At 39.4% G+C, this 27,040-nt stretch overlaps 2 protein-coding genes and 1 pseudogene across 25 annotated transcripts in view; all 3 read left to right on the forward strand.

Moving 5' to 3' along the window:
- Positions 1-26,086, forward strand: part of PPIP5K1 (diphosphoinositol pentakisphosphate kinase 1) — a 38,386-nt gene extending 12,300 nt beyond the window's left edge. For 7 of the 24 annotated variants that reach the window (XM_039888325.1, XM_039888316.1, XM_039888317.1 and 4 more), the window contains 12 exons: positions 31-254; positions 585-712; positions 925-1,039; positions 1,211-1,318; positions 1,920-2,036; positions 2,192-2,353; positions 4,146-4,295; positions 4,892-4,982; positions 7,904-8,029; positions 8,738-8,800; positions 13,955-14,082; positions 25,931-26,086. In XM_039888325.1, coding sequence (XP_039744259.1) covers positions 31-254; positions 585-712; positions 925-1,039; positions 1,211-1,318; positions 1,920-2,036; positions 2,192-2,353; positions 4,146-4,295; positions 4,892-4,982; positions 7,904-8,029; positions 8,738-8,800; positions 13,955-14,082; positions 25,931-26,071 — 1,553 coding nt within the window. In that variant the 3' untranslated portion in view covers positions 26,072-26,086. Of the gene's footprint in view, positions 1-30; positions 255-584; positions 713-924; positions 1,040-1,210; positions 1,319-1,919; positions 2,037-2,191; positions 2,354-4,145; positions 4,296-4,891; positions 4,983-7,903; positions 8,030-8,737; positions 8,801-13,954; positions 14,093-25,930 lie in introns of all 24 variants that reach the window. The other 17 variants (XM_039888335.1, XM_039888331.1, XM_039888334.1 and 14 more) reach the window with 11 other exon arrangements.
- LOC120622731 (60S ribosomal protein L27a-like) lies at positions 17,578-18,561 on the forward strand (annotated as a pseudogene).
- Positions 26,087-26,608: 522 nt separating the features above from the next.
- Positions 26,609-27,040, forward strand: part of LOC120622832 (inositol hexakisphosphate and diphosphoinositol-pentakisphosphate kinase 1-like) — a 3,843-nt gene continuing 3,411 nt past the window's right edge. The window contains exon 1 of the mRNA XM_039888539.1: positions 26,609-26,627. Coding sequence (XP_039744473.1) covers positions 26,609-26,627 — 19 coding nt within the window. The remainder of the gene's footprint in view (positions 26,628-27,040) is intronic.

Below are 27,040 nucleotides of genomic sequence, written 5' to 3' on the forward strand. Positions count from 1 at the left end.
GGCTTCTCTGACTGTCCGTCCTCTTTCCAGACCTGCAACTCTACCACAGTGAAACACTAGAACTAATGTTACAGCGTTGGAGCAAGCTGGAGCGTGACTTTCGACAGAAGAGTGGGCGCTATGATATCAGTAAGATCCCTGACATCTATGACTGTGTCAAGTATGATGTGCAGCACAATGCGAGTCTGGGACTTCAAGGAACAGCAGAGTTGCTACGTCTCTCTAAGGCATTGGCTGATGTGGTCATTCCCCAGGTGTGTCTCATATAAGGAATCAAGCCTGGGGATAGGGGTATTGGGTAAGGAAGGAGAGAAAAGGCAGAAAGGTGGGATGGCATGGGAACCAGGGGAAGGAAACTTAGAGGAGGAATAAGCTGAGTTGCTACAATTCTCAGGGTCCACCCTGGCTCTGAGTAAGTACAAGAGACTAACTGAGGAGAAACCTGGAGAGGAGAAATGTGGTGGATATGAAAGAAGCCCTAGATAGACCTGAGGTGAAAATAAGCAGGATCTTGGGCCTGGGAATATGAGGCAAGAGGAAAACAAGATTCACTGAGGTACTTATTCCTGGCCTATGGCCTCTAGGAGTACGGGATCAGTCGGGAGGAGAAACTGGAAATTGCCGTGGGCTTCTGTCTTCCACTGTTGCGGAAGATACTACTTGACCTGCAGAGAACCCACGAGGATGAGTCTGTCAACAAGCTGCATCCCCTGTGAGGGAGGGCTGGGAGGGGTGCTGGATGGAGGGAGGGGCATGTCAGGGAGCCCTTGGGGGAATCCAGACTGGGACAGCTTGGGGAACCAAGAATAGAAGGGATCCTGGGATGGAAAGGAGAGGAGAAGTTTTTGAGATGGGAGGAAGGAGTTTGTGGCAGGGTGGGAAGAGGATTATCCGGCAGTATGAGTGACTTAGCTATTATCTCAGGTACTCTCGAGGAGTGCTCTCCCCAGGCCGCCACGTTCGAACACGTCTCTATTTCACCAGTGAAAGCCACGTCCACTCCCTACTCAGTGTCTTCCGTTATGGGGGACTTCTTGATGTAAGGATCCTACTTCTTCCTTCAGCCCATGAACATCTTTCCCAGCATTCTTTTACTCTCTTCCTCATGCTTCTTTTTTACTGCAAGCTTTCTCTGTTCAACTTGTCTCCCTGCCCATTCCCCAACTCCCTTGTCCCTGGGCATTGGCTTACCTCTGTTTGTGTTCGGTAGGAGACCCAGGATGCACAATGGCAGCGAGCTTTGAATTATCTTAGTGCCATCTCAGAGCTCAACTACATGACCCAGATTGTTATCATGCTTTATGAGGACAACACACGGGTGAGGAGCTAACAGGGTGGGATGAGGAGAGGGCCCCTTCTTTCTCCTCTATCTCCTTTTAGTAAAGAACTTTCTTATCCTTAGAATTTATAGAATCCAGCTAGGTGTGGCACCTAGGCACAGCCTGACACAGAGCATCTAGGAGGTTCCTCCTGGATCAGAAAAGGTGTTTTGGGATGGTGTTGAGTCCTAGAGATACCATAGAATGGAATTGGGGACAATGTTATACTGAGTTTTTTTTCCTTCAAACATTGTTATACATAAGGCTCCACAAGGATATCTTCAAATGTGCTGCTATATGCACTGTAGCAAAGCTGAATTATTGTGGAAGATGGATTGGGAGGGTTGTAGAAGTAGAAGATGGAAAGTCATGTGGAGCAGTGAATCGCAAACAGTAGAGGTGAGGGAATGAGGATTCTGGAACACTCGCCTATAGTTAAAGGGAAGCTATCATAGATCAGCCTTAGAGTGGGATTAGATGCTGAAACCTCTGCCCTAGGAGTTTATAGCCTCTTGAGTTCCTCTCTATTGTCCCTGCCTGGTCTCCCACCACCATATCCAGCTCCTCCAACTGCCCCTTCATCTGTTGATGCCCCCATAGGATCCCTTATCAGAGGAGCGATTCCATGTGGAGCTGCACTTTAGCCCTGGAGTGAAAGGTGTCGAGGAAGAAGGCAGTGCCCCAACTGGCTATGGATTCCGTCCGGCTTCTTCCGAGGTGGATCAGAGTGCTGAGATTTTGGACTGGAGGATTTAGGAATCAAGTGGTGGGAAACTTGGAAACAGTACAGGGAAGTAAAAGGGTTGGGAAGTCTGGGATTAGGAAGCTGGAGGCCATTAACACCTCTTCTATCTGTGCCTGTTATTGGATAGAATGAGATGAAAACAGACCAAGGCAGCATGGAGAACCTGTGCCCGGGGAAGGCATCAGATGAGCCAGACCGGGCCCTGCAGACTTCACCCCAGCCCTCTGAGGGCCCTGGCCTCCCAAGGAGATCACCCCTCATTCGTAACAGAAAAGCCGGCTCCATGGAGGTAATGGGAGGGGCTTGAGAGAAAGAAGCAATGAAAATGCTCATAGGACAATATCCATGAAGCCTCTGAATCCCCTTGTGAGATGGGAGGGATTCTTGGGACCTTAAGCAGAGTCTTTCTACCCCTGATAGATATGTTTTACTTAATTCTTCTTTCAAAATAAAACTCCTTTAAGCTGGTTGCTACTTCTGAGATTAAAGAGATTCCATTGAGAGGTGCCTGACAGAGAAAGATTTTAAGAGATGAGATTGAGGAGGAGGCCTCTGGATGAATTAGAAAAGGCAATTCTTTAAAAGGAAACATAGTAGAAACAGCTTGAATTCTGGGCTAAAATCCCAATCTGGTACTTAGAAGCTGTGTGACCTTGAACAGGAAACTTCTCCAAGCCTCACTTTTTTTCATCTGTAAAATGCAAGTAATATCCATCATATAGCTGCTTCGTAAATAGTAACTATGATAGCAATTCAATTGATGTTAAAGGCCAGGCCCTCTCCATCTCTGTGTTGCCTTATAAAAATTATACCTCAGACAGGAGCAAATATGTGGCACTTTAATTCCTTTAGGGTTATCTATACCCTCATCTTAAAAGGGAATCAAGTCTGAAAGTCTCTCTGATAAACTGGTTTATCGGCTTGGGGCTGTATTCTGCTGTTCTTGGAGGAGTTTGTCTCTAGTCCTGGTTCTAGTTCTCTAGCCTAGAGGATGGAACTGTTGTAAATCTCACATCATGTCCAGCTAACTGTCCTGAGATTTTTGTTTTGGTCTTTTTTCCTGGAGAGAGTCTTTCCGTCTTTGGCCCAATGATACTCTTTTTGACCCCATAATTTATTCCAGTCTGACTGGATGATTTGGGTCCTGCTTTGATTGATAGATCTGTTTACCTGGCTCTGTGCCAGCTTTGTCTTAAAGGCATTGGTCTTTCCATTTTAAAAATATCTCAGAAGAATCTATAGCTATCTTACATAGGTTCAGCCAGAGATTTGCAGTTAACATTTTGGAGAAACCTAAGAAGACAAACTACAGTCTCTATTCTGAACTCATCCTTTTCTTCCTGATGATTTTAAGGTGGATTTGAAGTTGTGAATACTCAGTTTCTTTAGGTGGGGTATACATCATTTTCTCTTTGAAGCATTAACTTAGTATACATAGTACACTAGTAACCTTTAGACTCACGTGAATAGATCAGATGGCTAGAGTGACATAATCTTCCATTAATAAACTGCTCCTCCACATCTAAATGTATTCCCCATTCATGTGGTCTGCCAGTCTCTCTGGCACTGTTGTACATGACCCCCTTTTTCCTTCTGCTTTAAGCAGTCAAGAGACATAGGAAAGGCAGAGCTCTCTCTGCATCTCAGACTTGATGAGACTGCCTTCTTTTTTTCAGGCCTCCAGGAAGCTTCCTGTTATAATCACATTCCTTCTTTTCAGTTACTAGTGCTGCTATGTCACGGCTCATCCAGGATGATTGTTTTATAAGATGTGCTCCTTAGATTTGCAAGAAAATCTTGTCTGTTCTCCTTGGTCACACAGCCTTTTAATATTAATATTTATTCTCCTCCTTCTATAAATATAGGCATTGGCAATCTTATCCCCATCCCTTCTTCTCCTCTTGTCATCTTATTCTTTGGACTGTTTTAGAATACAAAAGCTGTGACCTTCATAGCAGCTGAGCCCTAGGCTATCATTCTCTCCATCCCTATAATTAGGTCTGCCCAATGGGCATTGGGGCTTTTGGGAGCCTGGGGGGTTAAAGGAGCCATGACCGGCTTTCCACCCGGTCTGATTGCAGGTCATGAACATGCAGTGCACGGGGAACCTGGACCTGATCCCCTTGCGGGGACGGCGCCGCCGGAGGTCAGGAGACCTCCCTCGGCCTTCCCCAGCCATCGGCCTACAGCCCCGGGCTGTGTCCACCACTCACCTGGCATCCTGCACACAGGTGTCCCTCCCTACCTAGTCTTCCTTTTCTGCCTCTGCCTTTGCCTTTTGGGACTTGGGACGCTGTGTATGTATGTTGGGGTTGTATGATTGAATTCTTTGGGCTATTTATAAATCCATTTTATGTCTCCAGGAGTGGCCAAGAGGGCTTCTTGGTTCAGATAAGAAACTGAGTATAGTTGCCCTAGCCACAGTTGTCCCATGGAAAGAAGAGAGAGTGTGCCAGACTTTACTTCTTACTGTGGCTGAACTATTGTGATTGGTTCTCTAAGTCCTGCAGAGGGATAGATAAGATTAAAGAACCCTGTTCTGCTGTGAATTGAGAATGGTTGAATAATGATTTCTCATATTTAGGGTGGGAGGGCTGTGGAGACAGGCATCTTGGAAATAGAAGTGCTTTCTAGTATAGAAAGGATTCTCTGGACAGTTCCCTCTGCAAAGTACACTTTTTATTCCCTTTTCTTCTTCTCCCATAAAAATCCGTTGGTTCTTCCAAACTTTCTGACATTGCTTGGCTTTGTAGGGGCAATTCGGGACTTGGGTTTTAGACTTTGGGTTGAAGTGGCAAAATGGTAATATACAGTCCTTTTTCTCCAGGTGCTTTCTGAGACTTCATCCTCAAGGCCTGGTGGCTACCGGCTCTTTTCATCTTCACGGCCACCAACAGAGATGAAGCAGAGTGGCCTAGGTATGGTTTTCCAGCATCTCTCACCTGTTTTTGGGAGGAGCGTCTGTCTGTTCTTCAGAGTTTTATTGTGGGAATTGGGGTTATGCAGTCTATGGAATTGTCTGGTGGGGATAGGGAGGATAAATTGGGAAAAGCCATATTTAGGTGTGAACTTTGATCTCAGATGATTGCTTCCATTCCAGGAAGGTGTTTGTATTCTGGTTTTCTATACCAACCCCTATTTCTTTGACTGAAGGGCATTTTCTAGCTTCCCCCCTCATTCCTTATCTATCCCTCCAGTCTAGCCCAGACCTTAAGGGGCCATGGAGACTCTGAATCTTCAGAGTTATCACAGACAGAGCTATAAATAGAAGTACTCGTGACCCCCGTAAGTGTCATATTCCTCATTTAGAGAATTTGTGCCGTGTCTTTCTCTGAGACCTGTTTATTACATCCCCACTCTGGCCCCTCCTACTTCCTTGCCTCTCCTTCACCCTCTCCTAATCCTGTAATTTTTTTCCTTCCTTCCTGAAAATTGAGGGACAAATCTGAGACTGGTATAGTGGCAGAGACTTCTCTCAGGACTTTGAGGGGATGTCTCTTGATTTTTTTTGATTCCTGGAGAGGGGTGGAGAACATCATTCAACCTTTCCTAAGAACACAGACTACAGGAAGGACCAAGCCTCAGAGGGTATTGTATTCTTTGGAAGCGGGAGTGGTCCTTGGGTGGGGCTATCTTTTAACAAAGTGCCTTGTGAGCCAGTAACTAGAACTGGCAGTTAGAGACAATTGTGTGGGATCTGGACTTAGTCCCCTGTCTCTATCTTGCCCTATTATTCTTTCCATTTAGCTCCTTTAATTTTTCCATTACCTTTGTCCTTGGCACCCAATTTTTTGGCCCTAGAATGGTCAGTATTTGGACCAGAAGAGGGAGAAGGTTTTGGTAATTTTCCAGGCTAATTTTATAGGAGTAGGTTGCCTTCTAGATCTCTGAAATGAGGTAGGTGGTTTGCGGCATAAAAATAAATGACAAATGTATAGGTTTGTGATGTGAACTTCTCGTCCCAGAATCCCAGTAAAGAGAAGGTTTCAGGTAGGCTGGAAAAGAGGATAGCTGGGTCTGGCCCAGTTAAATGGAAGTGCTGTGAAGAAGAAGGCAGAGGTATGGCCATAGTAGTTGACAGATGGTGGTGGTAAAGTAAAGACTACCTACCCTCTGTGATGGTCCGAGGATTAGACAGGGAAAGGTTGGCAAGACTGCACCAGAAAATTATTTAGTAGAGGAAGTAAATGTAGAATAAAGCTTGGGTGGTCTGGAATAGAACCAGCTAGTATTAGCTGCTCTGAAGAAGTACAGACATATTTAGCATCCCTTATTACTCTCTGAAACCCTGTTCTACGACCACTTTGAGCATGAAAGGTAGAAGTTGCTGCGTAGAATAGTGGCCCTGAATTTCAGGGTGGAGATTATCTGCTACCTGAATGTACTGATTTCTGTGGTGACCCTGAAATGCTGGGACCCTTGAAACCATGGCCCCTTCTTTGTGGGTTCAAAGGAAACTGACCTCCTCTTGACTTTATTCATCTCTCTTACGAATTTTATTTTATTTTTATTCATTCATTCATTCATTCATTCATTCATTCCCTTATGAATTTTAAGTTCCAACGTCAAACCCAGGGTCTTGGCTAAGTAGATTTGGAAGTAGAAGGGCAAATCCCACAAACTTGGTGTCAATCTTGTCTCTTCTTTCCCTCTCTGTCTTCATGAGCTATAGTAGGAGAGAGGACTGTGAAGTCCCAACCCTATTCTTAATCAAATATTTGAAACAGTGACTGGCTTGATTTATTGGCTTCAGAGATTTTTCAAGTTTTATTTATCTCTCTGGCAATAGAGTTCTCTTTGCTTTCTTTGAACTTATGTGTGTAGGCATTTGACTTTGAGCATGGGCTAACAAGACAATAAACTTTTGAGAGTGGAAGAAACAGGTCTTTTTTGTTGTTTTCTGCTCACAAAGTCTTTCTCCTTAGTAGGGCACTCAGCACACAGTAGGCATGCTCTACATGTAATCACCTGACTTCACTTGCCTTTCAATTTGTGTCCATCTTCACTTCAAAACAATAACCTGTTTTTCTTGATGAAAAAAATAATCGTTTATTTTCTAACTGAACATACTTGACCCTCAGAGTCAGGAGACCTGGATTCTACTCCAGCTTAGCTCCTAACAAACTACATGACTTTGAGCAAATGAGATCCCTTTTGAATCTCAGTTTCTTTATTTCTAAAATGAAATAAAGGTTGAACTAGATGATTTTTTAAATCACTTCCAGGTTTAAAAATTCAATGAGTCTTATACTTTCTTTCTTGGGAAAGGAAAAAAGGCCTGAAGGGAGATAGAAAGGAAGGAATGTTGAATGAAAAACTTAGGAGGAATTAGAACTTATGAGAACTTAGGTTTTGAGCTGAGTGCTCAAAACTTAGTCTCTAGTTTCAATCAAAGTTTTTTTCCTTTTAAACCTATAAAGGACTAGATTTCTGGGTTCTTCAAACCATATATCTAGGATATGGAGCACTGAATCAAATCTAGGGAGATCTAGAGGGAGTATGTATTATTTTAGCATTCCAGAGAGCCACATGGAGAACATAGTCTATCCCTTTCAGTAGCTTTGAGTCCCTTAATATCACTAACTCTGCATTTGTAGTGGCCTGTTGTAGCTGCCATATAGATCTTAAGGAGAATACTTTGCTTGCCCAGTATAGCTATGAGCAATAGTGGAAGCTGTTTGTGGTTATGTGCAATGGCAACATGATGGTGGTTCTGAATGGCTGTGTGTGTGTGTGTGTGTGTGTGTGTGTGTGTGTGTGTGTGTGTCTTGATGTTGTCATGTGAAGTTGTGTGTTCCTGCAGCTTTGTGTGGCTACTAATGTACTCCCGGCCTTGCAGGCTCACAGTGCACAGGGCTATTCAGCACCACAGTGCTGGGTGGCTCCTCCAGTGCCCCGAATCTTCAGGACTACGCCCGCAGCCATGGCAAAAAGCTACCATCTGCCAGTCTGAAACATCGAGATGGTATGTGGGTGGGTTTTGGGGGGAAGCTCTTTTCTTCATTTGTTTCCCAGCCAGAACACAGCTCAAGAACTATTCATACTTAAGATGGCACTGACACTGGCCATATAACAAGTTTTCTTCATCAGTTATAGAGGGGAAAAGGAACCAAGACCCCATTCACCCCTCCATTTGCATTCTCCTTCACCATACAAATACTACTTATTTATGCTTATTCCTTCATAATCTCCCACATACAGCCCTGCTACATCAATTTACTTCACCTTTGTATTCTTTCCTGGATTCTGATCTGTAGGGGTAAGGACCAACAAGGAGGAGCCATGATCAGGAAGAATGCAGTGGGGCCTTGATTAAAGTCTAGGAAATCAGGGATGGGAAGTTGCTCAGCCAAGGCAGGAAAAATCATATGGAAAGAGTCGGGGAAGGGATGAAAGTTTCTACGGATTTTTTTTCCAAATGATCAGAAAGAGGATGTGGTGGTGAAATTAGGGTTGTTTGTGGGGGTGTATCATGGTAGAGATGACACATGGATTCCTAAGAGGAGATTATACTAAAGGAAAAGATTGAAAATGTGGTAGTCAGGACTCTAAGGGTGGGGGTGGGAGAAGGTCATATACTAACTGTAAAGAACAGGGTGCATTGCTGGCAAATTCCAGAGCAGAGGGTGGGGACAGGGGTGGGTATAATCCCCATGATGTCTTTTCTCCCCAGAGTTCTTGTTTGTCCCGGCCGTAAAACGATTTTCTGTGTCATTTGCAAAGCATCCGACTAACGGTACGTTTGCTTCTGACTCAACGTCATTCATCCTTACCATGTCACCTCCAGACACTTAACCTCTGAGTTCTGACACTGACTTTGCCTCTCCTTCCACTGTGTTAACACCCTGCTGTCTCTGAATGAAACACTCACTAAGTGTCCCTCTTGGTACATATCCCTCGTTGTGACAAACCAAACCTTAACCTTGGCTGCGGCCTGTGGCAACTCAGGGTCTTACTTCCATGGTCACTGTCATCACCATTGTGTCACTTTTTTCAGCATCATCACCAAAACATTAATTAAACCTCTCCCTTTCCTATCACATGACTGCTGGGCTTTGTATAAATATGATGATGGTTCTCCTTCTTAGGAAGAGAATAGTATTCCTATATTATCCCCATTTCTTCTTCCCCCGCCCCCCTACTCCTCAGCTTATGTAATAAATTCGATCTTCCTATTTTTTTCTCCAGCTCTTTTGTTGGAGTGGATGACTTGTTTATTTCCCTCTGGAGCAATGTCACAGTTCCCAGCTCCCAAGCCTACCCATAAGGATATTGGTCCTGAGTATATAGTCCCATTTCCATATTCCTATCTCCTACCATTATGTGTACTTGGTGTGGCTCTTGTGCTCCTGACATCTGCTTTATGTTACTACTAACCTAGGGCCTGGACGTAGAAAACAGGAGTCCAGACTGACCTGGGATAAAAGAGAGAAAGAAAGGAATAGGAGGTAGTAGGTAAAGGAAAAAGAATTGTACCTCTAGTTTTTACATGTGGTTTCCATATAGCCCCAGCCTGCCTATGGCACTGCTGTCTCAGAGAAGCTTGACAGGAAGAGTTGAGATGTCTGTTGGGATTCTAGGAGAGCTTAGGAATGAATACTGTTTTGAGAATACTGAAGAACTGGGTCTACCCACACTAAGGTGGGAGAGTTTAGAGGTCCATGTAAACTAAAACCCAAAGGGCTGTGGTCTCTTTGTATGGTATGGCAGGGAGCCCAGGGCTTACTCCCTGTCTTATCCTTTATAGCTTTAGTTTCTCTGTGTATTGTGTCTTGTCTTCAGGATAAATCCAGTTTTGTTAGATACGGTTTTCTTCTATCCAAGAGCTAAGACCCTCCAAGGGAGGTAAAATTAGCCTGGCTTCCTGGACGGAAAAAACTCCAGATGCTGATCCCCTGTTCCTCAGCCAGTAGCAGCGGCTAGATTTTAGCCCTGTCAGGCTATACACTGGGCACTGCTGAAATCTTCCTAGGTTGACTAGCTTATACTTGTTCAGTTTATAGCTCCAACTCTACCACAGCTCCCATTTGTGCTTGTGACAGAAGCTCCACATTCATAGTGGCATGGCTGTACCTGCACATTTAGCTTCAAGCTCTTCTGGCCTTCATGTGCCATAATTATCTCCAGAGTAGAATCTCATTACCAACCCCAACCCCACAGCCTGGGACTTGGACTTAGGAGACATGTTACTTAGGGTATAAAATGTAGTATCAGGAACTTGGGCCCCTGAAATCAGAGCTAAATCATAGATCTCCTAGTTCTTAGGCTCTAGGAAAATAGATCCAAATTCATAAAGCAGATCCTCAGACCTATATTTCTCTAGTTCCCTGAAGCCTTGGTTAGCAGCCTCACCAGTTGAAGAAGAGAATTAATTCTGCCAAAAGGAGAGGTAGAAAGACCAGGACAATTCAGGTATAGTGCATGAGAACAAATTCAAGATCTCCTCCAGCACTCTGCACACTTCCTCACAAGTCTTCTGGCCTTTATTCTTGTACTTGAGCTTGGAGGCTATAGTGCTTGAGAAGCCAGAATCTGGAATCGACCTGTTGGCATCAGGAGAAATTTGGAGCCATTATGTCTCTTGCTGAAGATTATCTAGATTTAATTTGGCCCTCAGGACAATATGAGGGCTCTATGGTCAAATCTTCTTGACCGACCTAGCAATTACAAAGTGGATGTGCTGCCAGCAACTGCTTGTGGCAGATTAGTCACAACAGTATGTCAATCTACAGTCCCATCATCACCATCTCCTTGCCATGATGTCTGGCTTTGAAATAACAGCTGGAGAAACTGGACTTGGCTTTGGGAAGAAGACAAAGCAATGCTATCTCCTTGCTTTGGTGGAAGAACATCTCTCAGACCATCACTGACTCTATTCCTGATGAACTTCTGTCATATCCTACGAATACATCAAGTATACAAATATGGTCCATTACTAAACTACACACTGAACTCACCAAAGTAAACTAATATAGTGAGAAAGAGAGTGTGGCTCACCCTTATCCAGAATGTCAGAGTATGCCCATTGGATTTGCCAAGCCCATTATTTTCTAGGGACCCACACAACTGCCTATCTGACCTTTGGTACAGTTACTGCCTGGGTAGAGCTGAAACCTCTCCTGACATTCAAACAAAGGTCTCTGGAAACCATAGTTTCTTGGGATCACCCTATGGAACCAGTTCTGGTCTGAGAGTTCTGAGCAGCCATCGTCACTCAGCTACCTTAATCCTACCTTCTGTATACCAATATCCCGTCATCAGATCTTAGGACCCCATACCTCTTCCTCAAAATCTTTTCCCTGCTGTTCTTATGACCCTTTCCACATGCTTTTCACTCTCTTCAACTTTTTGCGGCTGAATCACATATATCCACAAAATTTGCCAAGCAACTAAAATAAGTTGTTCAAGATTGAAGCTTTTTTACTCACCAGCTGAACAAATTCACCAGCAGTGGGAAGAAAATATAAAAGAATCTCACTTTTGACTTCTGTAATGGATATAGTGTCTCCCAAGTCCTAAGATTTATGCAATTTTTTATCTGTATATTTGAATAAGAGTAAAGGATGATCAGTCAATTTTGGCATTTTCACATATTGATTCCATTTTTGACATGCTCTGTTTTAAAGGACTCCTACATCTGGTTTCCTGCCAGTCTCTCATACCAGCTGCCTAACACTGGCCCCTCCTATGGTTATCTTAGAGTCTGATTCAGAGGGCCTGGCCTTTAGGAGCCTTTTTAGCTTCATGCTTTATCTTGATACTCTATACCATTCTTGACCATCTTCTCTGAATAACTTTGAATCTTTTTATTCCTATCCTAACCTCATAAGTACATTCGTCTGAGAAGCAGGCCCTAACTAGAGTTTGTCTAAGAATGATCAGGGATACTGGAGCTCTAGTCAAGGCTCCTAAGCCACAGAACTGCCAACTCACCCCCCTTGAGAATGATGTGACTTCTTTCTGCAAGCACTGACCTAATTTTGCTCAGTGAGAAAGGGGAGGACCTTGCTGTATGATGAGGTCTCACTAGCCCCTTCTTTTAGATTCATTGTGTGATGCCAACACTCTTCTTCCCTCCAAGAGATGCCCAGTGGCTCTGACCATCTCTTCTTCTCTCTTAGCTCACCTTGGAGCTGAGTGGCTCCAATTCCCAGTAATGCTTATGCCAGTCAGTGCCCCCCTCATTGTCTTTCCCTCTTCTCTTTCTTTATCTTCGTGCTTCCTGCCGTGGTACCCCCACTCCCTCCAGAGCTGCTGGATGACCAGCACCCTGTGGTCCGGTTGCTGCGCAGTTTTTCCTCTGACTGCCCAGGGGGCCGGCCAGTCTCCTTGGATGCCACGCTGGCGCATCACCTGCACCAGTGCTCCTACCACCTGCGCCTCTTCCGGAACTGGCTGCGCTCAGGCCAGGATGACCCCGAGTGCCTCTACGGTACCCCCTGCCACCAAGCTGGCTGCTGCCACTACCCTGGCTGGGACTGACTGCTTTGCTTATTGCACTTCTGGCAGGAGAGTCCACCTATCCTTTTCTCCCATTTACCCTAAGGTTATGTGACTTGCATTTAGTTGCTTGGATGGGATTGGGACCAGACTGCCTGGTAGCTGTAGCTTTGGCTGCTCATCCTTCCTTACTGCTTCCTAATGTTACCCATTCCCAATTCTTTTCAGTTTAGGAACAGTCTCTTGCCTTGGAATCTGTTCTTATCTCTATAACCCTCCAGCACCATCTTCAAATCCAAACATTTTTCTAGCCACTCTGAGGGGCTAGAGACTGGACCTCTCTTGCCGTCCTGCCACTAGAATACAGGGGGAAATTGAAGCAGAGAGGTCTCAATTGAATCCTTGAAGCAGATGAGGGCCAGAGGTTAGAAAATGGTCAAGTATAATTCTTTTGAGGTTTTAGTCGTTGGTGAACAAGAGGCTATGTCTTGCACAGATATTGCTGTCTTGCCTACCCTAACTCCCTTTAAGGAGATGTAGAGGAGACATCGAAAAGACTGGGGACTGAAAAAGTGGTTGGGATATGTGCTTCTTGATCCTCCAATAGGGACATTTTTTTCATCAACAGGCTCTGGGATTAGGGTTACACATTTAATTTTACCCTTCACCCTACCCAGAGTGGTGGCTCTACATTGGAATTATTGGGTTCAGAGCAGAGAATCAGTATTTATTCTTATTTCTAGGGGATTTGCCTCATTTTCCTGATGGAATAGAGAAATCTTAGCAACTTTGGGGTCTTCCCATGAAAGCAGAAGGGAGAACCTTTGATGTGATGGAAATGACCAAGAAAGAACTTCCATCCCCTAGCTTGTTCATGCATGTGATTTTCCTGGGCTGAGCTCCATATGTATTGCATGTTCTCCAGCTTGCTTTCAAATATCCTAGCCTTTCTACCCATATCCTAGATCTGCATGAACCCCTTCTCAGATTCCATGCCCCCTTAGTCTGGTTCTCTTGTACATGATCCCCGAAATCTGCTGTTTCCTCCCAGCTTCATGACCTCCCTACTTCATTTGGACCTATAATTTCACCCCTTACCTCTGAACATTTTTTTATTCCCCCAGAAACTACAAGAGCAATATAGGTGCTTACCCTATTTGGATTCTGTTGATTTTTCCATGAGATATTGCAGGCTCTCCATAGGTAGGATGAGAGGTGATTTGATTCACCAGGAGGCCTTACCAGGTAGACTTTTTAGGAAATCTGGAGGTGACAAAAATAGACTCCTGTTGGGGATCTAAAGAGTTCCCTCTCCTGAGAATCTTGGATGCCCCATATTCCAAAAGCCATGGACTCTCCTGATGGCTCTCAGGGACTCTCCATGCTTCCTTGGCCAGTGGGGTATATTTGGCAGGAATAATGTTGACTTTGCCCATCTCTTTTCTAACAGGATTTGAAGGGTGCTCCATGGTGCCTACCATCTACCCCCTGGAAACACTTCATAATGCCCTTTCTCTGCGTCAAGTGAGTGAATTCTTGAGTAGAGTCTGCCAGCGCCACACTGAAGCACAAGTGCAGGTATCTGCAGGTATGGGGAATACTTTTATCTTGTACCCTTATCTCTGCACCCACTCCAATGCATCCTAGAACATGAGTAATAAATTTAAAAGAGGCAGTCCAAAAATATACAAAAGTAAACTTGAAAATTTTGAATTGCATAGGCTGACTCAAAATCATAGAAATATCACTAAAGTCAATTCTGAGAAATAAACAAGCAAGAATAGCCAAGAAAACATTGAAAAGATGAGCAACAAATGGGTACTAGTTCTACCAGATTTTAAAACATTCTATAAAACTTCTATAATAACAGTGTGGTATCGGTATTTGAATAGACAGAGATCAGTCAAACAAAATATTAAATCTAGAAATAGATGAAGTTAGCATTTCAAAATACTAGGGGGAAAGATAGACTTTTTAATAAATGAAGTTGAGACAACTGAATCATCATTCAAAATTAAAATTAAATCCATACTTCATGCTGCATACCAGGATAAACTCCATATCAATCAGAGATCTAAATGTAAAAATTAAACTATGCAGTAAGTAGGTCCAAGAGCTTGTCCTTCCACAGGAACACCAAAAAAATCAAGTAAAAATTGTCAGAATCAACTTTGTCAGAACTCTGGAAAGTAGTCAAAAGTTTGCAGCACTAGGAAAATTCTGAATCAAGAAAGAGGTGACCAAAAGATGGCAGGAAGCTTTCCAGTAATTTTACTTGACCTTCTCCCACACCTTTCCCCATTTTGGCAGAAATGTTGAAGATGGTAACTCATGTTCTCAGTGTGGGACCCTGGTCCCTGGTTCCAGAAGGAGTAGAACAGACTTTATCCTTAAAGAATTGTGTTTGTCTATTCTAACTTGTCTGTGGGCTACCTGAAGAACTGACACTGGGTGCTTACCTTTATTTCACCTAACTTGGAAATCACTCAGAGCAGAAAAATGGCTATGCAGGAGGTGTTTTTTAAAAACATTGTAAGGCAAATGAACAACATGCCGTCTGGGGCAAAAAATTATTGTCGAGGCAAACAATAAGCATACTGAAAGTCTGAGAGAAAAACCTGGGAATAGAGTTTCTTCAGGAAATTAGGGCATTCAGAAGCATCTGCATATACTGAGTAATTTAGAAAGCCATGCATATGCCTAGGGAAGAACACATGAGCATAAAAGACATGAGAAAACCTTAAGCTCTCACCTTTGGCTGAACTCTAGACTCAGCACAAGAAAGGAGTGAAGGCAAAGGGGGCATTATAAACAGTCCAGCTTAGCGTTGAAGGAGTACCTCAACACAGAACCAATCTGCAATTTCCTGGCACATGGAAATCCCTGTCAACACACTAGCTAGACATAAGCTAAAGGAACAGAGACTTCAGAGACCACATATGACAAGACAGACTTCACAAAAGTAGTTTAGGAAAATCACTAAACAAATAGCTACAGACTACAGCAAACAACAAAAACAAACCCCAAGGAGGGGGAGTAATCTGATTTTCAGAGTTAACATAATATTCAAAAGGTCCAATTTTCAACAAAAAAAAAGTATAAAATATGCAAAGGAACAAGACAGTGTGGTCCGTTCACAGAATAAATTAATGGAAATGGTCCTTGATGAACCACAAACAGTAGGTTAACTAGACAAAGATTTTAAATCAGGAAAGGAAACCAGGGACAAAGAACTAAAGGAAATCAGAAGGACGATGTCTCAACAAACAGAGAATATCATTAAAGAGATAGAAAATATAAAAAGGAACCAGTCTAGGGATGAAAAGTATAGTAACAGAAACGAAAAATTTACTAGAGGATTTCTTAGATTTGAGCAGGCAGAAGAAATTAAAGGTAGATCAGTTGAAAAGTATCCAGTCTGAAGAGGAGAGAGAAAAGAGAATGAAGAAATATGAGCTTAGAAATTTGTGGGACATCATGAAATATTCCAACAAATGCATGATGGCAGTCTCAGAAGGAGAAGAGAAAGGGAGAAAAAATAATTGAAGAAATAATGGCTGAAAACTTCTCAAATTTGATAAAGATACAAATCTATACATATAAATAGTTGAAAGATAAATACAAAGAGATCTAGAGTGGGACATATTATAATAAAATTGTCCAAAGACAAAGACAGAGAAAATCTTGACATTAGCAAAAGGAAAGCAACTTTTCACATAAAAGTGATTTTTAATAAGATTAACAACCAGTTTCTCATCAGAAATCATAGAGGCCAGAGAGCAGTGGGTCGACATATTAAAAGTGCTAAAAAAAAAAAAGGAAAAAAGAAAAAAAGAAAAGGAACTATCAACCAAGAATTCTATATCTGGCAAAACTCTTCAAAAATGAAGGAAAAATTAAGACATTCCCAGATAAACAAAAGCTGAGGAAGTTTGTCACTAGTAGACCTGTCGTACAAGAAATGCTAACAGGAGGCTTTTAGGCTGAAATAAAAGGACACTACACAGTAACTTGAAGTCATACCAAAAAATAAATAACTCTGATAAAGGTAACTACACTGGTAAATATAAAAGCCAGCATTATAGTATTTTTTATCTGTAACTCCTCTTTTTTTAATATATATATGAATTAACACACACATGAATAAAACAATCATTACAAGTGTGTTAATGAGCACATGATGTATAAAGGTATAATTTGTGACAATAATAATAACATAAGGTAGGGACTGAGCTTTATAGGAGCAGTTTCTGTATGTTATTGAAGCTAAACTGTTATCAATTCATACAAGATTATTATAAGTTTAGGATGTTAATTGTAATCCCCATGGTAACCACTAAGAAAATATCTAAAGCATATAGAGAAAAGGAAATGAGAAGGGAATCAAAATGGTTCACTACAAAAAATCAATTCAGCACAATATAGGCCAGTCATGGATGAAATGAATAAAAAAGGTATGTGACATATAGAAAACAAGTGGCGAAATGGCGGAAGTAAGCCTTTCCTGATCACTGATTATTTTAAATGTAAATAAATAAAACTCTCCAAACAAAAGGCAGAGGGGTTGACAGAATGAATTTTTTAAAAAATTATCCAACTATATGCTATCTACAAGAGACTCACTTTTGATCCAAAGACACAAATAAGTTAACAATGAAAGAATAGAAAAATATGTTCCATGTGTATAATAACCAATAAGTGCTGGGGAAAATTAATGTCAGAAAAAATTGTCTTTAAGTCAAAAACTTATAAGAAACAGAAAAAGTCATTACATATTGATAAAAGGTCAATTCATCAAGAAGATATAACAATTATAAACATATACTCATTAAACAGAGCCCCAAAATATATGAAGTAAACAGTGACAGTATTGAAGGGAGAATACAGTTCTACAAAAATAGAGACTTCAATACTCCACTTTTAATAATGGAGAGAACAATTAGAAGATCAATAAAGAAACAGAGAACTTGAACAGAACTATAACCTACTAAACCTAACATATGTATATAGAACATTCTACCTCAAAACAGCAGAATACAGATTTTTCTTAAGTGTACATGGAGTAGTTTCCAAGATAGATCATCTGTTAGGCCATAGAAGAAGTCTAAATAAATTTTAAAAGATTAAATTACACAATATATCCTCTCCATCCACAATGAAATGGTGCTAGAAATCAATAATAGAAGAAAAACTGGGAAATTCACGAATAGCATGGAAATTAAACAACATAATCTTAAACAATCTATGGGTCAAAGATCCATTACAAAGGAAATTAGAATATACTTTGAGATAAATTAAAATGAAAAAGCAACATACCAGAAGTTATGGAATGGAACAAAATCAGTGCTAATAGAATTTAAAGCTATAAACACCTATGTTTAAATAAGAAAGATCTTAAATATAAAACCTAAATTTATATCTTAAGGAACTGGGGAAAAAAAAAGCAAACTAAACCCAAAGTTAGCAGAAGGAAAGAAGAATAAAGAATAAAGATTAGAACAGAGATTAAGAAAATTAAGAATAGAAAAACAATAGGGCTCTTTCGTCTTAGCTGAGGACATGCCATCCAGACTGAGGAAGGCCCAGAAACTTCAGGGCCTTCACGTGAGCCATGGCCACCGCCGCATCAGCAAGCACCGGAAGCACCAGGGAGGCCGAGGTAATGCTGGTGGCATACATCACCACAGGATCAACTTTGACAAATATCACCCAAGTTACTTTGGGAAAGTTGGTATGAGGCATTACCACTTAAAGAGGAACTAGAGCTTCTGCCCAACTGTCAGCCTTGATGAACTGTGGACATTGGTCCATGAGTAGACACAGGTAAATGCTGCCAAAAACAAGACAGGAGCTGCTCCTATCATTGATGTGGTGTGATTGGGCGACTACAAAGTTCTGGGAAAGGGAAAGCTCCCAAAGCAGCCTATAATCGTGAAGGCCAAATTCTTCAGCAGAAGAGCTGAGGAGAAGATTAAGGGTATTGTGGGGGCCTTTGTCCTGGTAGCTTGAAACCACATGGAGGGAAGTTCATTAAATGCTCACAAGTGTTAAAAAAAAAAAAAAGAAAGAAAAAGCGAAGGAGGTGAGGGAAGAAGGAAGGAAGGAAGGGAAGGAAGGGAAGGAAGAAGGAAGGAAGAAGGAGGGAGGGAGGGAGGGAGTGAGGGAGGAAGGAAGGAAGGAAGGAAGGAAGGAAGGAAGGAAGGAAGGAAATAAGAACAATCAACAAAACCAAAAGCTCATTCTTTGAAAAAAATAAATAAACATTATTCAAACAATCCAATTAAAAAATGGGCAGAAGATCTGAAGAGATATTTCTCCAAAGAGGAAATGCAGATGGCCAATAGACATATGAAAAGATGCTCAAGGTCACTAATCATTAGAGAAATGCAAATTAAAACCACAATGAGATAACACCTCACTCTTGTCAGAATGGCTGTCATCAATAAATCAAAGGACAACAAGTGCTGGTGAGAATGTGGAGAAAAGGGAACTCTCGTACACTTTTGGTGGGATTGCAAATTGGTACAGCAACTATGGAAAACAGTCTGGAGGTTTTTCAAATAATTAAAAATGGATATACCTTTTGACCCAGCAATTCTGGGTATTTATCTAAAGACAACCAAAACAATAATTCGTAAAGATCTATGCACCTCTATATTCATGGCAGCACAATTTACAATAGCCAAGATATGGAAGCAACCTAAATGCCCATCAACAGACAGTTGGATAAAGAAGTTATGGTTCATATATACGATGGAATATTACTCAGCCATTAAAAAAAATGAAATCTTACCATTTACAACAACATGGGTGGACCTAGAGGTTATTATGCTGAATGAAATAAGTCAGAGAAAGATAAATACCATATGATCTCACTTATATGCAGAATTTAAGAAACAAAAAAACCAAACTATCAAAAACAGACTCACACATATAGAGAACAATCTGGGAATGGTCAGAGAGGAGGGGGTGTGGGGGCTGGGAGAATGGGGTGAAGAGTTAAAGAAGTATAAATTAATATCTGATAGATGATCATGGGGATGAGGAGCACGGCATAGGGAATGCAGTTTGCATTAATGTAATGGCTAGTGAAGAGAAAGAGCAATTAGGGGGATCATTTTATAAACTATATAAATGTCTAACAAATGTACTGTATACTTGAAACTAATAATAAAATAAAAAATTTTTAAAAATCGACAGAATTGACAAACTTTTAGCTAGACTAAGAAAAAGAGACGATGCAAATTACTAAAGTCAGGGATTAAAGCAGGTACATTGCTGTTAACCTTACAGAAATAAAAACGATTATAAGAGAGTACTATGAACAATTGTATGCCAACAAATTAGATAAGCTAGATAAAATGGACAATTCCTAGAAACACACAAACTACAAAAACTGCCCCCAGAAGAAGTAAAAAATCTGAAAATACCTATAACAAAGAAAAAAAATGGAATCAGTAGCAAAAATCTCTCAGCATAGAAAAGTCCAGGACCAGATGGCTTCACTGATGAATTCTACCAAACATTTAAGAAGAATTGACCCCAGTTCTTCTCACACTCTTCCAAAAAAATGGGAGAGGAAGAAACACTTTTTATGAAGCTAGCATTACCTTGATACCAAAGCCAGACAAAGATAGCATAAGAAAACTACAGACCAATATCCCTTATGAATATAGGGGCAAAAATCCTCAACAAAATACTAACAAACCAATCCAACAGCACATTTAAAGAATTATACATCATGGCCAATTGAGATTTACCTCAGGTAAGCAAGGATGATTCAATGTAAGAAAATCAGTCAATACTCTATTAATGTTCTATATTAATAGAACAAAGGGGAAAAAACAATCATCTCAATTGATACTGAAGAGCATTTGGCAAAATCCAACTCCCTTTCATAATACAAAACACTCAGCAAACTAGAAATAGAAGGAAACTTCCTTAACACAATAAAGGGTATTTACAAACAACCCACAGGATACATCATATTCAGTGGTAAAAGACTGCAAGTTTGCCCTGAAGGTCAGGAACCAGCAAGGATGCCTGCTGTTCAACATCGTGCTGGAAGTGTTAGACGGAACAATTAGGCAAGGGGGGTGGGAAAAGCATCCATATTGGAATGAAAGAAGTAAAACTATCTCTCCTTACAGAGAACAACATGGTCCTATGTAGAGAAAATGGCAAAGAAACCTCAAACAAAACAAAACAAAACAAAACAAAAAACCTATTAGAACTATGAATAAATTCAGCAGAATTGCAGTGTACAAGATCAACTCACAAAATTCAATTGTATTTCTGTACACCAGCAATGAACAAAAGGAAATTAAGAAAACAATACAATTTATAATAGCATCCAAAAGAATAAAATATCTGGGAGCAAATTTAACCAAGAAGTTTAAAGACTTGTGCACTGAAAACTACTAAACATTGCTGAAATAAATTAAAGAAGACCTAAATAAATGGGAAGACATTCCGTGTTCATGTAGAAAACATAATATTGTAAAATTTGCAATATGTCCCAAAATGATCATTGATTAAATGCATTTCCTATCAGAATTCCAGTATACTTTATTTATTTATTTATTTATTTGCAGAAGTGGAAAAGGGTTTTTTGTAGATATGGAAAAGCTGGCCCTCAAGTTCATATGGAAATGCAAGGGGGCCTGAAGAGAAAAAGAATATCAAAAAGAAAAACAAAGTTGGAGGACTCACACTTTCTGATTTTAAAACTTACTACAAAGCTACAGTAATCAAAACAATGTGGTACTGTCATAAAGATATAGACCGATGGAATAGAATCAAGAATCCAGAAATAAACCTATACATCTATGGCCAGTTGATTTTCAACAAGGGTGCCACGACCATACTGGCAAAAAAACACTTTCTTCAATAAATGGTTTCTTCAACAACTGGATATCTACATGCAAAAGAATGAAGATGAACCGTTACTTTATGCTATTTACAAAAATTAACTCAAAATGGATCCATGACCTAAATATAAGAGCTAAAACTATACAACTCTTAGAAGACATAAGATAAATAAATCTTCATGACCTTAGATTTAGCAATTGATTCTAGACCAAAAACACAAACAACAAAAGAAAAAAAATAGACTTCACCAAAATTAAAAACTTGTGCATCAAAGTATATTACAAGAAAGTGAAAAGACAGCCTATAGAAAAGGAGAAAATATTTACACATCATAAATCTGATGAGGGTCCAGAATATAACAACAACAAAAAGACAAACCACCCAATTTAAAAATGGGCAAAGAACTTCAATAGACATTTCCTTAAAGAAATGCAAATAGCCAAGAAACACATGAAAAGATGCTCACCCTCAGTAGTCACTTGCAAGTCAAAGCCATGAGATACCACTTGACACCCAGTAGGATGTCTGTAATTTTAAAGAAAACAATAAATAAATAAATAAATAAATAAATAAATAAATAAATAAATAAATAAATGTATGTATGTATGTATGTATGTATGTATGTATGTATGTATGTATGTTAGTGAGGGCATGGACAAGCTGGAACTCTTGTACACTGCTGGTGGAAATGTAAACTGGTGCAGCCAGTGTGAAAACAGTTTGACTGTTTCTCAAAAAGTCAAACATAGAATTACCATATGACCCAGCAGTTCTTCTTGCAGGTATATACTCAAAAGAATTGAAAACAGATACTCAGATAGTTAAACACAGATTATTCATAGTGACACTATTCACAATAGTCAAAAGGTGGAAACAACTGAAATGTACATGAATGGATAAAGAAAATGCAGTATATACATAAAATACAGTATTACTGAGCTATAAAAAGGAATGAAATACTGATATGTGTTACAACAGGAATGAACCTTAAAAACATGCCAAGTGAAAGAAGCCTGACACAAAAAGTCACTTATTATATGATTCCATTTATATGAAATATCCAGAATAGAGACAGAAAGCAGATTGGTGGTTTTAAGGGGTGATGAAAATGTTTTAGAACTAGGTATGGGTGATGCACAGCATTGTGGATGTGCTAAATGCCACAGAATTATACACTTTAAGATGTTAACTTAATGTTAAGTGGATTTCATCTCAAATAAAAAAAATAAACTATGCAAGTACAAAAAGTAAGCAGGGGTGGTGGTGATAAATTCCTTTATCACCTAAAAGTAAGGAAAGCCTAGTTATGACTCAAACTCAAATTTGGGAAACGGTAGGAAAAGATTGATAAATTAAGCCATATAAACATTTTTTGAACAAGCAAAACCAATAGCAACATCATAAGGAAAGAAAAAATTTTTTTTGCAATTTATATCACATATAGGATTAATCATCCTAAAATACAAAGAACTCATACATATCAATATGGGAAAGACCAAAAGTGATTTTATTATTTTTATTTTTATTTATTAATTTTTTCCAAAAGTGATTTTTTAAAAAAGAATAGTTTACAAAGAAAGAAATGCAGATGGCCATTATACATATGAAATGATGCTCGACCTTGATCATAAGAAATATGCAAATTAAAATTATACTTAGATACCATTTCTCACCTGTTAGATTGGAAAAAGTCTAAAAGTTTGACAACACATTCTCTGGACAAGTCTGTGGTGAGACAAGCAATCCCATACATTGTTAGTGAGAGTACAAAATTATATAAACCCTGTGAAGGTAAATTTTGTAATGTCTCAGAGAATTATAGTTATAATTACTCTCTGACTCACTAATCCAGTTTTAAGAATCTGTTCTGAAGCTATTCCTACACAAACTTAAAATAACATTTGTATAAAGTTATTCATTATGGCATGATTTCTAGTGTTTATTACTTTTAGAAACAACCCAAAAGTTCTTCAGTACAAGAGTGATTAATGTAATACATCCATTCAATGGAGTACTATGCATCTGTTAAAACTAATGAAAAAAGTCTATATATTCTGATAAGAGGTAATCTCCAGGATATATTGCTAAGTGAAAAAATCAGATGCAGAATAGTGTTAATAGTGTGTTACCTATTTTGTCAGTAAGGAAGGCAAGTAAGGAGAAACGTACATATCTGCGAAAAGAAATGCAAAAAGTAAAAACTACAAACTAATAAGAATGGTATTTCTGGAGAACAACAAGGAATGATCTGAAGGGCATGAAGGAAAAGCAGCTTGTCTGAGTGTGCCTTTTTATATCCTTTTGACTTGTGAACCTGTAATTTTTTTTTTCAAAATATAGAACTAAATGGGAAAAGAAGCAAACCATAAAATTGAAAAAAAAAAGGGAAAGAAATAACCCCAAAATAGTAACATAACCACACAGGGAGAACAATTTTTCAAATAACTTTAGAATACTGTACTCTGACTGTAAATCCTTTGGCGGAACAAAAAGAACTATAAAATAATTTTCATCCTCTTTCAGTAGTTTAATTGTTAGTAGTGGTATTGTTACTATTTTAAAACTATATATATATACACATCTGTATAATAGAGTAATGCAAAAGAGTAATTATGTTTTTATTATTAGGAACCAGAGTTTTCAAAGTAAGATCAATTAGGTGTAAGTATAAATTCAAAAAACTTTTCAAACACTGTAATGTCAAATTTGAATTGAAAATATCAATATGAATTCAGGGATTTTTAGTACTTTTTCTAACATGAAACATTAGAAGCAGTAGCAATGAGCTCCCTTAGCACCTAGATTTTGGTCTCTACGTATATTTCCCACTAATAGCAACCCAGATTCCATGGGAAAATGAGTGGTTCTTGGTTTAGGGTATGTTTTTAACCTTTTTTTGTTTTTAAATCATGCATTCCCCTCGACCCTGAGCCTTTTTAGACATTTTTTCCCTAATCACCCCTCACTGCATGAAGTTTTAATATCACAGATATACTGTCTATTTATTTATGTATTGTGACCATTTCATGGACACAAACCTATTAAATATCTAAGATTTTTTTTGTCCTCACCAAGAACCAATTTTGTTGAGAATGCATGGTCTAGGGCAAGGAAAACACAAGGTGATTCTGGAACATATAACAAAAGCAAGGAAGCAATCAACCTTAAAAGGCTCTCACCCAACAAAATTAAAATATTTAAGCATTAAAAAGAATAATTTACTGTAATCGATTAAAATACATATAAAATATATAAATATATAAAATTCACAAGCTCATATTGAATATATAAAAATCCACATGCTCATAATGAATCTTATAAAAAAATAAATAAATAATTCTCGTTTGCCACTATTGGAGAATACTTTTCACCAACTCTTTCTTCTGAAATCTAATTAAAAGGAAATAAACATATCCTACCTTTTCAGTAAGAACTGCAGTTCGGTATAATCAAATAGCCCCAGTTTAAGAGGGAAAGCTCTTTTTTACAGAAGATGTGCCAGCTAATGTAGAATTGATAGAGTTAGAAAATCACCATTTGATACCCCTAATAAAATTATTAAGGGTCCTCAGTGGATACTAACATAATTAGGTGAACTGTTGATGGGCTTGCATGGTGTCAAAAGATCACCTTTTATCAGAAAGGGAAAACTACAATGGTGAGATCTTGTGGGCACCACTTTAACTCAGTAAATTTAGCATTATTTAGTGGGATAGTGAGACATGTGCCTCCAATATGAGACAATGTAAAGTACACTGGATCACCTCTTGAAGTATCCTTGCCAGAGTTATTTAAACTGAATCACCTAATGAAGCTTTTTATAGCTAACTTCCATTTTATAGGAAAAATAAAGGATAGCGAAACAAGTTAAATGATTTTATGATGAAGCAATCAGACAAATCCAGAATGTGGGACATGATATTTGGTGAAACAACTGACCTATTCTTTTCAAAAAGTCACTATGAAAAAATAAATGGGGGGAGGACACTGGTCTAGATTAAAAGAGACTTTGGAGACATAACTAAATGCAATGCATGGTTCATGTTTGGATCTCACTATAAAAGACATTTTGGAAATAATTGGATGAAATTTGAATATAGACTGGATGTTACGTGATGTTAGGGTATTATTTTTTAGGTTTATTAATGGTATATCAATATGTAGGAAAAATTTCTTATATTTTAAAGTTACATATTAAACATTTAGAGGTGACATGTTTCATAATGTTTGTCATATATTTTAGAGAACTTCAGCATAAAGAAATAGATGAAACAGGTATGGCAAAATGTTGACAGGTGTTAATGTATTAAATATAGGCAATGAGTGTACAGGTATTGATTGTACTAGTCTTTCAACAACTTTTAAAAAATATTCAAAAATATTCATAATACAAAGTTTAAAATATTAAAAATGGTTTGTGTGAAGGGTTCCTAGGATACTCCTTCTTAGTCTGAGGAAGTATAAGTTGATTTTGACTTATGTTAAGAACCTATGGCTCTTGGATTCTTCCTCATGTGCTCTTTTTTCCTCTTCTCTCTCTCCCCTTTCTGTACAGCCCTCTTTGACTCTATGCACAGCAACCAGGCTTCAAATAGCCCATTTTCCCCACCCCGTACTCTTCATTCACCTACCCTACATCTCCGGCAGCGCTCTGAGAAGCCTCCTTGGTGTAAGTAGTCCTTTTGGAACTGCCTAGACAAAGGCCAAGAGAGATGGAGAAATTGGTGAGAAACCTATTGCATGAGGGAAATGAAGAGGAGGGTTGAAAGACCAGGCAAGTTGGTCAGGGAAGCAGTCTTACCTGCCTTTTCCAAGATGAAGGGAAGATCTGTTTACTCTCTCATCACCTCTGTCCCCCATGCCCCTGCTATCTCATTGGAGAGTCTTCTAAAAGATAGTGGTCTAGAGGATCCTTTAGGGAAGAAGGGTTGGAGACTTCATTCTCCTCCGATCCTCATTTGGTCCCTACACCTTCCTCAAGTAAAGATGACTTGGGAGGAAACCTGGATGTATAGAAAAGCTGGGAGGAGGAAACTAGAATCTGCTTCTACTTTCTACATGTCCTTTCTCTCAAGTTGTCTGTTCTCAGTCCATATTGAGGTGCTGCTTTTTCTTATCTCTTCTTTATAATATCTAGCCTATTACTCTTGGCAACTGTGTGAACAATGAGAGTCCAAGGAGTTCTTAGGGTAGTTGAAGGTAGTGGGAGATACAAGTGGTAATCAGAGGGGAGATGAGGGCCAGAGACACCAGTAATAGAAATCCTTTCTTTATTCATCTTGCTTCAAGGGAATGACTAAAATTCAACATGCCTTTCATTATTTTATTTAGATAGGACTTAAACAAAGGTTTATATTTCAGCATTGGGTTAAACAGTTGCAACGTTTTGCACTTATTCTGGCGTCCTGTTTGCAGAAGAAACTTTCCTTCCTGACACCAAGAATTCTTCCTCTGAGTTTCAGATTATCCTACATTTACCTTGCCATTGCCTCTTTTACCTCTGACCTTAGTGTTTATGGGTTCTGTACCCATCCCGTCCCTGTCCTACTTTTGTTTCTGCTCTGACCTGTGATTTGCCTGAATCACATCACTAGCTAAATATTAAGGCTACTTCTATCCTTGAGTGAATTTAGCTTACAGCTTTTTTTTTTTTTTTTTTTTTTAA

The sequence above is a fragment of the Pteropus medius genome, unplaced genomic scaffold (assembly GCF_902729225.1).
Source record: "Pteropus medius unplaced genomic scaffold, Ma_sr-lr_union100, whole genome shotgun sequence".
NCBI classification, from domain to species: domain Eukaryota; kingdom Metazoa; phylum Chordata; class Mammalia; order Chiroptera; family Pteropodidae; genus Pteropus; species Pteropus medius.